The following is a 14,486-nucleotide window of genomic DNA, read 5'->3' as shown; positions in this document are numbered from 1 at the left end:
ATGCAGCCCTCAGGAATAGGTGAGTAAGGAAGGAGAGCGTACTCAGAAAGTAAGACCTGCACCTCAGTCACCTGTAAGAGCACTGCAATTGCAGGGTAACTATGCAAAATACACATCACTAAAATTTTCCATCTATATATCCACACAAGAAAGGGCTCAGTGTCACGTTCATTGTTCTCCAYAGCAAAGCCGATAAGCATATTTCAGGATCCTGGAACAAAACTGACATAGCAAAAAAACTTTGTTACCAGTCTCCAAGAAGTTTCTAGTACACATAGTGAGCACATATGAAGAATTTATGTGGAAGCAGACATACTTGCGAATCAAAGCTATCACAGACGGAAAAAAAGCCTGTTGAGCTTGGTATACATCCCTATGAGGAAGTTGTGAAGAAATGAAGAACTAATTGCCATTAACACAAGGGAATCAGGATTGTTTGGGTTTTTTTTCTTCAGTGTTTTCAATCCTAAATTGCAGAGAAGAATCCAAGTCAAAAATAAGGAAGACAGTAATTCTGTCAGTATTCTTTGGTTCTCATTCTCCCACTCTTGAGTCTTAAGTCACGTTTGAAAATATATTCATAATTTAATCACCTTTTGTTCATCATATCTATATTCTTTTGTTACAACAGTCATTTAGCTTAAAACATAAAAATACAATTTTTTTCATCAGCAATATCTGACTCAAATCTTTATAGCTGGAGAGAGAAGGCTCAATGGCTTTTAACTTTGTTAACGAATCACTCCAGAAACCGTGGGTGGTTAGTCTTAGATGATTATCACTTTTCAGAGGACAACTTGCCTTCCCTAAGTGCGTAAAACTGGGGCATTGGTTCAATAGTATAATCTTTCAGTAGCTGCAGACATTTGTCTAATGTCTTAGACAAATGGTTGAGAACAAGGACTCTGGCAGATTGTCAGATGCAAATTAAAACATAACAGATGATGCTGTCACCATCCTCACCTTCCCAASTTTTATCTCTAACCTCTCCAATGGCTAGTGCCACTTTGAAAGCAGGAATACCTCATCTGGTTTTAAGTGTATCCCTGAATCCACACCATACTTATCACCATTTATTAATGTTTAAAAATCTTAATTTCAAATGACTATAATATTCTGGCAGAAGATTGGAATGGTTCTGGAATAAATTCACAGGTGGATCAGACATCTCTGCTTCATGAGTAGTAACTCATCAGTACAAAGGTAGGCATCCCAGAACGGTACCAATATGGCCATCATTTTTTCCTGCCCCTTCAAGTCTATCAGAATCATTTAATCTCAGCATAACCAGTAGGATCCGTTCTCTTGGGAAACGATCTTTTTGCCCTTTTCACCACAATTTCTTCACCTGTAAATCTTCATGATAATTTGAAAAGCTGCAATGAGAATATAATGCCTGTAGCAGGCCTTTTTTAATGTATATTATATTTTTGTGCTACACCTCTTTACGAATAGAATAGATTTTGCATACTTGCATGCAAGAGAATTACTAAATCATATATTGAAATGATGCCTGTTTCTTAGTACGTGCATTCTTTGGTATGTTTAATGCATGAAAACCACCAGACTGACAGCTCTGAGGCCTCCAAATTCTCTACTTAAGTATTGCAGAGCCGTGTCTCACATAACCTGCTTTCATTTGTGTACAGAAATATATATTCATTCAGTGTTTAACCTGTCTTCTGACACTACCTATAATTGTGCATAGTTTAATTGATGYCTGGAGGAAAACATCTAACAATAGATCAAGAAATGTGGCAGAGATTTCTAGTGATATTACCAAGGAGAAAACACATCTCATGTTTCGTGCATTTTCTTCCTCCACCCCTCCCCCCCATCCCAAGGGTCTTAAATTAGTCCCAAATCCTGCTGGAATGTAAAGGAAAGCAGGTTTCCTTAGACAATTTTGATCCTCAAGACTTCAAAACTGATGTAAACATGGAATAACCATTGCTGCCTGTTTTTTCTTTCTTTCTTTCTTTCAAGACATCCTACGAAAAAATCATGGCTACTGTTCCTAGCTCGCTGTTCCCTAGAAAAACCAACAAAGACAATTGATATTTACAAATCAAATAACATCCTAATTAAATTAAGAGAAGAAAAATAAGATGTTCAGCTAGTCCTGCACTGGTAATTACTATTCACATGTCAAGCACAGGTCCTGTAGGACAGAGATCATTATAAAACAGCCCTGCAATCCTTATAAAACCAAACCACTTCTGCTGTGTGTATGTGTGTGTGTGCATGCGCGCACACGCACATCTTGCTCTTGCTCAAAATGGCTGGCATATTCTAGTCATCAGAAATGTGATTCCTTCCTTCTTTTAAAAAGTAATTCCAATATATTTTCTGTATTAACAGTTTTCACTCCTGAGATCATAATATTCTTAGGAGAGTCCTTAGAGGCACCTCACAAAAATACAAACTCAATCATAACTACCATACCCACAGCATGAAAAATTTTAGAAGCAACATCAGCACAATCATTTGCATGCAACAACACAGTTCACAAGATAAGCCTCTATATTTTTCCACTGACCATAACAAAATACATTTTAAGCATCTATAAAGGCTGAAAGTATAACCTAGTATAACCTGATAGTTTCAGTATAACCTGCATTGCTACAAAAATGAAAAGCTAATTTCTCCTGGTAAGATCTCTCTGTCCCCAAATTAATATACTGAGTAATTTTATTACCAATAATTTAACAATTGGATATCCTTGAGAGAAAAAAAAAAGAACTGGTTAAATCCACTGGGTTTTTAATTTATATTTCAGTACCTTCACATATTAACAGATTTTCTAAAAAAAAAAAAAGATGCCTAGCAGTTGCAGAACACAAGCTGGGCATATTTGTAAAGTGATTCTAGGATATTCTTTACCATATGCTGACTTACCAGAAGTATTTTTCTATTTGGCTAAGAGATCACTTTAAAATGTCAAGTTAGAATTTGTGGAAGAGGTGGGGCCAATAGGAAAAAATGTTCAACTGAGATGTTAATTCAAGGGCCCAACACAAAACAAACTTATTTTGGAGCTGACTCTTAAAGACTAAATATCTTCTTCCAAAATTTTAGGTTAATTTTTATTTTTAGCAGACACTGAAGTATCATCTCTATAACTGTGTCTGCCATGATTCATTGGAAATGAACATAAGGAAAAGTGCAAGCTAAAAGGACAACCTTTTAAAAAGGAGATAGAACAGTATTATCACTGGGGACAACTGGCAAAAAGTATACTGGAACTTCTAGAAGGACTGAGAAATATGGTACACGGATTTCAGGGCAATACAAATCAGACAGAAACTGTTACCATACATGTGGGACAAACAACAAACTGTTACATGTGGGAAGGCTAAAAGAAAAGAGTGCAATAGCCCTAAAAGAATGTAAAGGCAGGGAAGGCAATGGGAATCAGCAGCCTTAGTCCCTTCTCCCTCCTAGAAAGGAGCACATCAGAGGTTCTCTCAATGGAATTAACTTTAGTACCCAACAGGACAAGTTTTAACTTGTGCTCTGTCATACTGGCCACAAATTAAAAATTTTGGTAATTGAATTTCCATATTTGGATCACACTCAAAATTTTTGGTTCTAATTACTTAAAAGAAAACTGAAGCTGTAAATTGCCCTCAGCCAAGGTGTCTGTGATTTGCCATTGGCTTTGATAATAAATGGGACGGTCCCAATCCCAATATGGCTCAAACTTGTCAGGAAAAATAATGGCTGTTCTTTCCCTTCCATTTTCCAGGATTTCTAGGCCTTCTAGTATTCCTTCTCCATCATGTCTAGGATTTCTGACCAAACACAGGAATATAGGAAGCTAGAGGATATGAAGGTTTTGTGTGGATAAGATAGAAATTGAAAAGGGATTGAGTGCACTGGGGTGGTGAAGGGAACAAGAGAGAGGAAAAAAATGTAACAAAGACGATAAGAAAAAACATGAAAAGAGATGAAGTGCATGGAACAGGATATCAGAGGCATTACGATAGAGACAGGACAATGAGGAGTGATAAAATGGCAGCTGCCTTTATCCACTGATAAGGGCTAGGTGAGAAGTGCCTTCCACACCTAAATAAGTGTGGTTAAGATTTTTTTTACAGCAGGCAGCTATTAAAGCAGGCAGCTTTCCATTTTCTGGATAGGCATTTACACAAATAAAATAATGATCTGAGGTGCATTAATATGGCAGGGAAAGGGAGACAGGGGRTCGTGCAGGTGTCCTGATTTTACTGCCTGCAGATGGCAAGATGTGCTGCGTGGCAGCAACGAAATGCCCCGACYGTGCTCTGGAGTATCACATAACGCTGCTGCAAGGGGCTTGGCACGCCCCGAGCGACTGGTAAACTTAAAGATTTCACCACTTTCTTCGGGTCTTTTCCGTAGTCCCTCTGGGGCCCCAAGGAGCAGCTATCGCCTCTGCACAGCCCGGTCCCGGCTCCGGCTGGGCCCCGCAGCAGCGCCATGTGCCGCCTACCGGCGCCCGCTCTCCGCCGAGGAGAGCAAGTTTCCGAGCGAGGTGGGAAGAGCCGCGGAGAGACTTTATGGAAATATTTTAGAAGTGTTGTGGGGTGCTCGCACATGAGCTAAAAAGGGAAAGCTGCGGGGCGGGGAGCTGTTAAGCGAGCGCTCGCGTGGGGAGCAGCGGCGCGGGCTGAGGTGCAGCCGGGGGACACGGGGCAGTTTGTGGGGGGCAGTCAGAAGGGCAGGGGTTCAGTGAGGGGATGGAGAAGGGCTAGATTGGAGTAGGCGAGAAAGGTCGCTGGGGAAGAACGAGAAGGAAGGTAGGGCTGCAGGAGGGAAAGACGTGAGGCAGCTGCATGGATGATGCGGGAATAACTAACCAGGGTAGGATAAAGGAGGAGGGTTGTTCGGTGCYTAGGGGAGGAGGAGAGGCTATGGAGATGGCACAGTAAAGGGGCATGGGGGGCAAGGGACAGCCTGGCGCTCACCTCTGTCCTCCAGCCCTTCGCTGAACTGCCCGCTGTCGTCGATTCGCAGCTGCTGCTGCTGCTGTTCCCGCTCCCGGGAGGGCTGGGGCGGGCTGGTCCCGGGGGGCTGCACGATAGCGGGGTCCGGAGTGCTGTCCAGGGCGGCTGCGGGCGGCTCCATGTCTCGCGAASCGGCAGGAAACGGCTGGCGGCGGCAAGCGGAGCGAGGAGCGAGCGGAGCATCMAGCCCGGGTGCGAGCCCGGGGAGAGGAGGAGACTCGCCTCAGAGCATCAGGGAGACAGGCACGGGCGGCAAACAAACTCCGCCGGCAGCTCCCCGCCGCCAGCCGCGCCGCCGCCTCATCACTAACCTCGCAGCCGCCGAGGAGGGAGGGCAGGTGGGAGAGCAGAGCCGCCTCCCCCGCGCTGCCCTTCCTTCCCTTCGCTTCTCCTCCCCGCCCCGCCAGGAGACACCTCAGCCGGCGGGCGGCTCGTCCCCATGAGGAGGAGCGGGAGCGAGGGGAGCCGCTCTGCCCGTCCCGCCGTTGCGGGGCTCAGAGAGCACGGGAAGGTGCCGGAGAACCCCCTGCTGTGCAGGCTCTGGCCGGGCGACGAGCTGCCCTCGCCTCAGGCGGGAGCGGGTGGCGGTTGGCGCCGGCCGTTGGCGGTTGGCGCCGGCCGTTGACCGTTGGCGCCGGCCGCGCGTGCCCCCTCTCCCGAGGAGCAACCGGCTCCTAAGGGCGCTGAGGTGCCGGGCCTGTGGAACAAGGCCCCGGCCTCCCCACACAGGTGAAGATGGGCAGCGCTCTGGCTTTCTGCAGGGTTTGCTCACCCTCATCCCAGCATAGCTGTTTCCCGGAGTTCCCACACCCCCAGCGCTGGCATTTTGTTACCTCTGGTTTTACCCGTTTGCCCAAAACACTGCCCGAAAACCTRCAGCAATCTCCTGCTCGCCATGAGATTGGAGCTGGCAACCTCCTCGTGTTGAGCCATGGGCTCAGTTTATGAGTCTGCCATTACCAGTGCTGGCTAAAAATACAGGAAAAATAACATTAARGGAGAACAAACAGGAAAATTTTACCTGGGCACAGTAAGTCTATGCCAGAACTCTTATTCTKCTTTGCCACTGATTTCTAATGGCCAGAGTGCAAATAATAAAGCTTTCCTATGTATGATTCAGCCTCCCAGTTGTGTGCTGACTGGCATGTAGATAATTTTGCAAAATCTCCACTGTGTTTTGACTTGAGCATGAGAAATTATCAGAAGATAATTGAAGTCCTTAAATGATACAGAAGGATTTATATATATATATGTATATTATCCTCATTTACATTATCTAAAAATCAGGCTGTCTTTCTACAACAAATTAGCACATTTGGAGMCTATGGAAAGGCCAGTAGGAAATGAATATTTATGCATATATTATAGCATTTTATTAGCTATTGGAGTCTTGCTGATGTCAGCCTAACAGAGAAAAGCCTGTAGTGGTTCAGTAATACCTATTTGGGAATGTTTAGTGAAACATTACTGTTAAAATGGCCTAAACTTAGAAAATACTTCTAAATCCTGTATACTAGTCTTCAGAATCTTTTCAGCTGTGTTCTAAAATGCCAATGTTTAAAATGTTTTAAAATGTTAAATACATTGGGAAAATTAAACGTGAGTAAACATTAAGGTTTGTGACATTAGCTAACATTTCGGAAACTGATTGGCATTCTGGTAATCTTGTGGATAGAGATAGATATTGTGGTGGGAAAAATTGATGTTTGTCTCCTAATTTTGTGATTCCTTTGTGTATAATCTGTGTATACATACTCTATTTTATATAAATGTAAAAACATCAGCATGTCTCTTGATTTCATTTTTACCTTGAGCTTTTCTACTATTCTTTGAAGCATTAGCACTGATATTATTCATTCTCTTGGTAAAATCAATGCTAATATGATATATAATATAATAATACCTGAATTATTTTCATTTACCTCAGGAAATAGATATTACAAAGTGACTATTTGATGTTAATCTCAAAATAAGTTCTCCTATGCATGAACTAACTAACTAACTAACTAGAGTTGCTTTGAGGGAAGTGATCTTTTTTGTTGTTTGTCTTGTATTGTTTTGCTTTCAGGTTGAGTTCGGCAGCTTTCTTGTTTGTTTTTGGAAACAGGTAGCCTTAAATATGGTTATTTTCCTTACGGTTTGCATATTAACCTGCAAGATATGAGAGAAAACCTGTATGTGGGAAAACTGTATGTGCATTAATGTGACATAYGACAGAAAAGCAGAAAAGACACATCAGTTGTTACTTGCTGTAAATAATAGACTGTAATGTCACTCTACATCATGTGAAAAGTGTTGGTAAAGTGAGAATTTTTAAATGGGTAGAACCAGTTTTGTAACCTGGTGAGACATAAGGGGCTGGTGACAGAATCACTTTCAAGGATCTGACAGGAGTAGAGAAATGTTTTGTGAGTCAGTTTAGGGAAAGTTTCAGGGGTGTTTCTTAGAGTGTTTCTAGTGCAAGACATGAAAAGCCCACTGAAATTGCTGCAGCAAATGTGATCCTCCCTAATGAAATTACTACAGGAACACTTCTCTAGATTTTGTCATTTTCTAATCTGTTCTTATTGTACCTTTGTTTTTCTTCTTCCACAGAATGGAGGAAAGAGATCAGAGTTCAAAATAACATTATGGGATCATGAAGCATTGCAAGATGGGAGAAATGCATCAAAACATGTGTTTCAGGTGGGATTAAGAAGACAACAAATTGAGCAGGTAGCTTTTTTGCATGATGCAGGCAAATCTTGATTTCTTATGCTGCCAGCATCTGTCCACACACCGTTGTTGGAGATGATATTGACCCCCCCTTCAAACAAAGAAACAAAAAAAGAATCTGCCATTTTCTGCTTTTTGCAGAACTTCATTTGCAAGTGGAACTGCCTGYGATTTCTTAGTATTTTGGCTCCCAAAACAAGGCAATTGCAAGTAGAATGGAGTTCACTTAAGCTGTAGCACCTGAGCAGTGAACCAAGGACGATGGAGAAAACTTCTGTTTTCCTTCACCTCTGTTGTCTGTGGTCTGTTTTCCATTTGATTATTTGTAGAGCTTCATTCTTTGCCATTGCCTTTCCTTTTTCCTTCTACTGAGCAGATGAAAAATATCTATCAGGTTGTGATTCATTCTCCAGGTCCACTCCAATTCTCAGCAAAGGCAGAGAAATATCTTCAGGTATGTTTCATGAATGTTTTATTTGGTCCATTATTTCGTTCTTTCCAAGGTAGATGTTTTCCTCGGGGACTAAGCAATGTTTTGGCAGTAGGGGGGCCTATTTTGCAGAGTTGRTCACTTTATTTCACTCAAAATTATTCCCCTATTACCAGAAGGATTTATTACAACATAGCAAGGAGTACCATAGTGCAAAAACGCAGAAAAAATGTGATGCTATTACATTGTATAAATTAATCAGTGTCACTCAGCTGAGTGACAATGACAAAACATGTGCAAGTCCTTCAGTCAGAGAATGGTCACTGTGTGAATGCAGAACTCGCAGTATTCCCCTTCAGTCTGGGTGGAGTTGAAATAAAATCCATTTTCTCAGATGTGTTAGTGTTGTGTTCATTTGTCATTCTAGAAACTAGAGCATTGCATGCATTTTGGACTTCTTATATATTTTTTTAACACTACTGGGTGGAATGTGAATGTTTTCACCTGAATTAGCAGAATAGTGGGTTGTGTTTCATACACATCCTAAATGAGGAAAAGAAAAATGCTGCCTTTTTCTGGTAGCAAAATACTGTATATGTCACTAGCATTGTAATGAAGTATCAAGAGTGCTAGTGCAAGCCAGGATGGTTTGTTAATTTGGTTTATCAGWGCCCTTGAGCTGACATTTAGAAGATGTTTGCTTCTTTCTTTCATAGGAAGCAAGAGGTAATGGTAATCCCACGCAGCCTCAAAAGACACACATCTGAAACGTGCACTAAGTTCAATTCCAAATGTATGGGCAGACAACCACCCTGTAAAGATCACTGCTCTAGGTAATATTAGCTAATAAAAGAGCTTGTCCTATGCTGTATGAAAAATGTAATGTTTTAAAGTGGATATTTGACCTGATGCATCAAAAATAATCTAAAAAATTAGGAGTCGACTAGTAATGCCTACCTTGAAGGTAAGGATATTATGAGAAAATGGTCTAGTTGCATTTAACTATGATACTTTTACAGATCAGAAAATAGATTTAATGTTTTAAAGGCAGTAGCAGCCAATCCACAGGTACTTCCTCTCCCAGTCTTTCAAACTATAGTTTGCAACTTGAATTAAAATCTTCTTCCTTGACATCTAGTGTCATCAGCAGGACAAAAGAATGCATCTTATTTCCCTTGCAGTATTTTTTTTCGAAAAGATTGTATATAAGGAGGGAATTATTTTTTTATTATTCTACAGCAAACTAATGATACCTATGTTACTTCTACTCTCCTGGTAAATAAAGATTCCACAGCTCACTTTTGCTTTTAGTTGTCTCATAAACTGGCTGATATGATAGTATTATGTATTGTTTTGATTAGCTAATTTACCTTGATAACGAGTTAGATAAAATTGTGTCCTTATTGTTACCCTTTTCTTATTCCAATTAAATTATAACTATTAAACTGTGCATTGCTGCTGAAATATTTCAAATATTTGAATATTGAAATATTTGAAATAGAATGGTAGCTACAGCCAGAAAGAATATTTTGCAAAATGTGTTTTCTAATAACTAGGAAACTACAAATGTGTGTCAAGTCTTTATTTATTTRTTTATTTTTAAGCATGTGCTCAAACAGAGATTTGACACTTGAAATCATTTAATTCTTTTAGGTTTTTGGTGAACATCAAGTTCTGAAGTACCTAGTGGAATATATTTTCCAACTATATTTTTATGGTTTTTTTTGTTTTGTTTTGTTGTTGTTTTGCTGATTTTCCCAAGTCTGGCATGATTATAACTATCAATTTGGTTTGAGTATTTGCTTTTAATTTCAGACACTGTTGAGGACATCGTGAAATTCTTTAGATACATTTGGTTAAGGAAAATAATGTCACTAGCATAGAAAACAATTTAAATAGGTTTCAGACTGGGGGGCAGATTTTTTTTTAATTATATTTGTTGGTTTTCATCCTCTCAGACAAAAGTTTCAGTGGGCAATGGGAAAACCGGAGATAGTCACAATCCCTTTAGTAATTCTAAGATAGTGAATCAAATTTATTAGCTGTGTTACTACATTCTCTTGTAAGAAGAAATGGGAGCCATTGTTTTGTGGAACTCAAAACCACAATTTTCTGCTCTTATGCAGCTGAGCTTTTGTCCATATGAAGCATTGGCGTAAGCAATGGATCTTTGTTTGATCTGGCATGATGAAATACACAGTGCATATTGACATTTTCCTATCCATAGTGATACTGTCTGGATTTATATAAGCTGACAGAGCAATTGTTTGATACATCTACTAAAACATTTACATTACACTTAGCACATGGATAGTTATATTTTCTAATTTTATAAGGAAGAGGAGCATCTCAAATATGCTGATAGGTGTTAGAAGAATATGAGGGAAAGAAGCAATGGGGAAAGGCAATAAGCTTTTTAATTTAAGCTTTTACAAAGCACTGAGGGCATGAGTATAAGACAAAAGGTCTGGACATGACAATTTCAGATCTGAAATATACTAAAAGTCCTCCATTTTTTTTTTTCATGAGGAAGAGGCAACTCCTTTCTCTTCCTGGGGCAATCTGCACAACTTCTTCCGTCAGCTTGCATGTGTCAGAGGTTCTTAGTGTTTGAGCATAGCTGCTACTTAGTTATAGATCTGGCTTTTTGCATCTTGGCTTTTCATATAGTCTTTTCTAACTTTGCTCCATACTGTTACCATCTTGGCTCACTTATTTGAGCTTGGCATGAAAACTGAGAAATTGGACATACATAGTTCATGCACACAAGCTATGCTTCTTTCTTCAGTCTGCTGACTAAAATCTGGTTTACTTCTTTATACATTGCTTGTCCTTTATTTGCTTTCTGAAGAAACATTATCTTGATATCCTTTCCAAAACTAAAGGGAAAAACTAAGCACCGTTGTAGGAATGAATAGCCTGAGGCATTTGTCCCAGGTAGAACAGTTGGGAAACAGTCTTCATTCTGAAGCAGTGAAGTGGTGCAGCAGTGAGCAGGTYATTTAAAGAGGTGTGGAATCTTCTTGGAGAATTTTTAAATTCATATAGAAAAAAGCCAACCAAGTGTAGTTGCATAGGGCAGTAGTCCCACTCCCAGCAGAAAGTTGAAATAAATGATATCCATAAGTTCCTTCAGGTCCATATTTCTGTGATTCAGCAAATATATATTCATCAGGAAGTAACTAATTGTAAGGTTTTGTCTAGTAAATCATAAATGAACTGATATCAAAGTAGGTTGACACAAATGTGTAGAAGTTTAGAGCCTGTGCTAATTCAGTCTGTARAGGGAGTTATTTCAGGAGCAAAGGTCACATACTATATTTTTATGAAGGATAAAATTTGGTTGTACCTTTCGTGTTGATTTTAGAAGAGCTATTAATGGAACATCATGGGTCCTTATTTTACTCTGATGTTTTTATGTTTTGCAATTTTGATTTTTAGGCTCTTTTTTGAGAGTCTTCTTTCTGACTGTTTTCTGTTTATGGACATAGAAAAGAGACCTCATAGTTCTGAAGTTGAAGGTCACTCATTTTGAAACTYTCCGGAATTGCATATAGTTCAATATGATACCTCAGTAAACTTCTTTGAATTGCCTTCAGTATCAGCTTGAAATACATGTCACTCAATGATTAAAAAAATTCAAAGAGATTTTTTCGAAGAAATCTCTAAGTAAAATCACATTCGAAAAAATATCAAGAAACTTTTGAGCTTTGTTTCATAACCTGTAGTTATAATGAATACAAGTTCACTGAGATGCAGATTTGCATATCTTAACAGTGAGGATACAATCTTTTTGGAATATATTTAAATTTTGTGAAGGTCTTTTATAATTTTTTTAACAAGTTAACRTAGTTCTTTTACTATAAATTTAATTCATTAGTAAAACTGATTGCAACACTCAGATTCATTGCATGCGATGTCTGTACAGACTTGTTGCATCTGTGTATGTCAATTTTGCCACTAGATGGCATTATGCATTAACTGCATGATAATTTGTGGGTTTCACCATAATTAAACAYGCTGAAGATTAAAGAAATAAGAAAGATCTATTTTGCTTGCTCTTGATGTAGCCCAGAGTGAAAGAACAGTGGTTGAAAAATCACTTGGCCTACTTCTGCCTAACAGTAACCTAATCTATCTTTAATGCATCAAATATGGATTTACTCAAAGCAATAAAGGAAGTCAGCCATAGCAACAATATCTGATTTTGTGTGCAAAGCACTTTTCTCTTCCATCTTTTACTGCTTCTAAGTTTTAAAGAGTGAGTGCACTGCAAAATGCTTCCTTTCTGGCTATATGGCTTCCAACAAAGTAGTAAGAATGGTGCTCAGTAAAGCCATATTGCTGAAGACTGGTTTTAAATGAAAAGCTTCATATGAGAGGTTTTATCTATTTATTTCTATCTAGTAGCTACTTCAGGATACTTAATGGATATGTTGTTGTGTCCTCCACCCCAGTTGAACCTAACTATAGGCATCCAAAGATTGACRTCTAAACAATATGATTTTCTCGTATCCAAAGGGCAAACGATAGTTGCAGTGCACAAGACTTTTGCTTTAGATTAAAAAAAAAAAAAAAAGGAAAAAAGAAAACATGCAAGAATTAAATTGAAGTCTCCATGGAAACACAGCAGAGGGTCCATATTGCTGTGGTAGCCCTCCTTCTTGACTGCTCTACGCATCATACTAACAAACAGGTGTCTTTGAACAAGCCAGTGCACGCAAAATACAGCGACAGAGCTGAGAATGAAAGAATGCTGAGATTTTGAGTCGACTTTATGGAACCACATAAAAGTAGACTAATTTAAGAAGTGATTAGACTGAATTTCCACTGCATTATTGAAGCACCTACAAAAACCGCAGCTGTGGATTAGGATCCAGTTCCACTGAATCTGTGGAAATTATTTCCTATTTACACTTAAGAATGAGGTAATTAAATGTAGGTTGTAGCTTGTTAATAGCATTAGAAATTAATTATTTGTATTTTTATTATTGGTTTATTTTCATAAGTGCACATATTTCTGTTAGGATCCTTATCTGGATTTTTAAGAGCTTCACAAATACATAAAATATTATGAGAAGATTTTCATATAAAAAAGAACGTCTTTTTTGGTGAATGGTAAGCATATGGTGGCAATTCACATATAAAACTTATTGTTTGAAGTGATCAAAATGAGAGCATTCCAAACTCCCAAGAGATTTTAATATATCGAGCTGTTTAAGAACATACAACACAGATGAGCAAAGAGAAGGATGGATGTTTAGAAGTACAGTCTTCTTCTGTGTTCCTAAAATGCCGTCCCTAGAGACAAGGGAAATGGAAAAGAACGATTCACGAATCAAATTCAGAAATGTATAAAACATTCATCACAAATCCACACTTCATCCCAGTTGTACTTTAACATTGCACCCTCAGTCACAGAATGTGACAGCACTAGCTTGCGTCACTTGCCACAGGCAAAATCTATTTCAATCAATACAAAATAAGTGGTGAATGTGTTTATTGCATTCRCTATTTGGTGCTGCAGTTAATGCTTCAGAAATTGCAGCCTTTAGTATTCGTACTAAGCTGTGCAAACATTATCAATAAATTTATGATTTATCATGCTTTTTTCTTTTTTTGAGGTATTATACTGACAGTTGTACCAGGCATAATCCAAAACTGGAGCTCTCAACGGCACTTGCGCTTCACTACTGACTGTGGGCAAAGTTTCTCTAATTCTTCATCTAATGTGTCTTTTCAGTGGCTCCAAACAACTTTTCAATCTGAAATGATCTCTTCATAGATCTCGTTTGAGGACACTGGATTTCTCAGAGACCCCCATGAACTTTCCTCTGAACTGAAAATTTCTAATTATAACAGAGAAGAGTATTTCTAAAACATCTACAATACTTTTAGTTTCTAAAAAGGGTAGCAGCAGGTTGAGATGGGCAGCAATGTCTGGAAGGATAAAATATATCTTATCTGGGAAATGGCATTTTTTATGAACTTCACACTCGTAATTGAACCAAGATGATTTGATGTGCTTGCAGTATAGTCCAGAGACTGTAGCTGTTATACAGGAAGTGCCAAAGCACAGATGGAAMCAAAACGACTCCTTTCAGAGTGATCCCTCTGTTAGTGATCTGGAATCCTTCCGCAGTGCTTTCCGAACTGCACTTTCTGTGCTCTGTTTGAGTGCATCTAATTCTTAGTTTGGCTTGTTGCATGTAAATATTATCAGGATGTTTTGATGTGAAAGTAGCAAAGTAATCCATGTTTGCTTAGCATAGTAGTGCTACTAACTCCAGTGATCCTACACTGTTTTAAAGTTATATATTTATTACTGAACATGATTCAAGCAATTTTTCCAT

General features: G+C 39.1%; 1 protein-coding gene across 1 annotated transcript in view; it reads right to left on the bottom strand.

The window, feature by feature from the left end:
• TMEM163 (transmembrane protein 163) overlaps positions 1-5,123 on the bottom strand; it is an 83,359-nt gene extending 78,236 nt beyond the window's left edge. Inside the window, exon 1 of the mRNA XM_026040891.1 lies at positions 4,950-5,123. Within this exon, the coding sequence (XP_025896676.1) occupies positions 4,950-5,109 (160 nt within the window). The 5' untranslated portion in view covers positions 5,110-5,123. The remainder of the gene's footprint in view (positions 1-4,949) is intronic.
• Between the last annotated feature and the right edge of the window lie 9,363 nt (positions 5,124-14,486).

This window comes from Nothoprocta perdicaria, unplaced genomic scaffold (genome assembly GCF_003342845.1).
Source record: "Nothoprocta perdicaria isolate Ctin4 unplaced genomic scaffold, notPer1 scaffold_27, whole genome shotgun sequence".
NCBI classification, from domain to species: domain Eukaryota; kingdom Metazoa; phylum Chordata; class Aves; order Tinamiformes; family Tinamidae; genus Nothoprocta; species Nothoprocta perdicaria.
The sequence above is the reverse complement of the archived record's forward strand: the minus strand, read 5'-3'. Positions and strand labels throughout refer to the sequence as shown.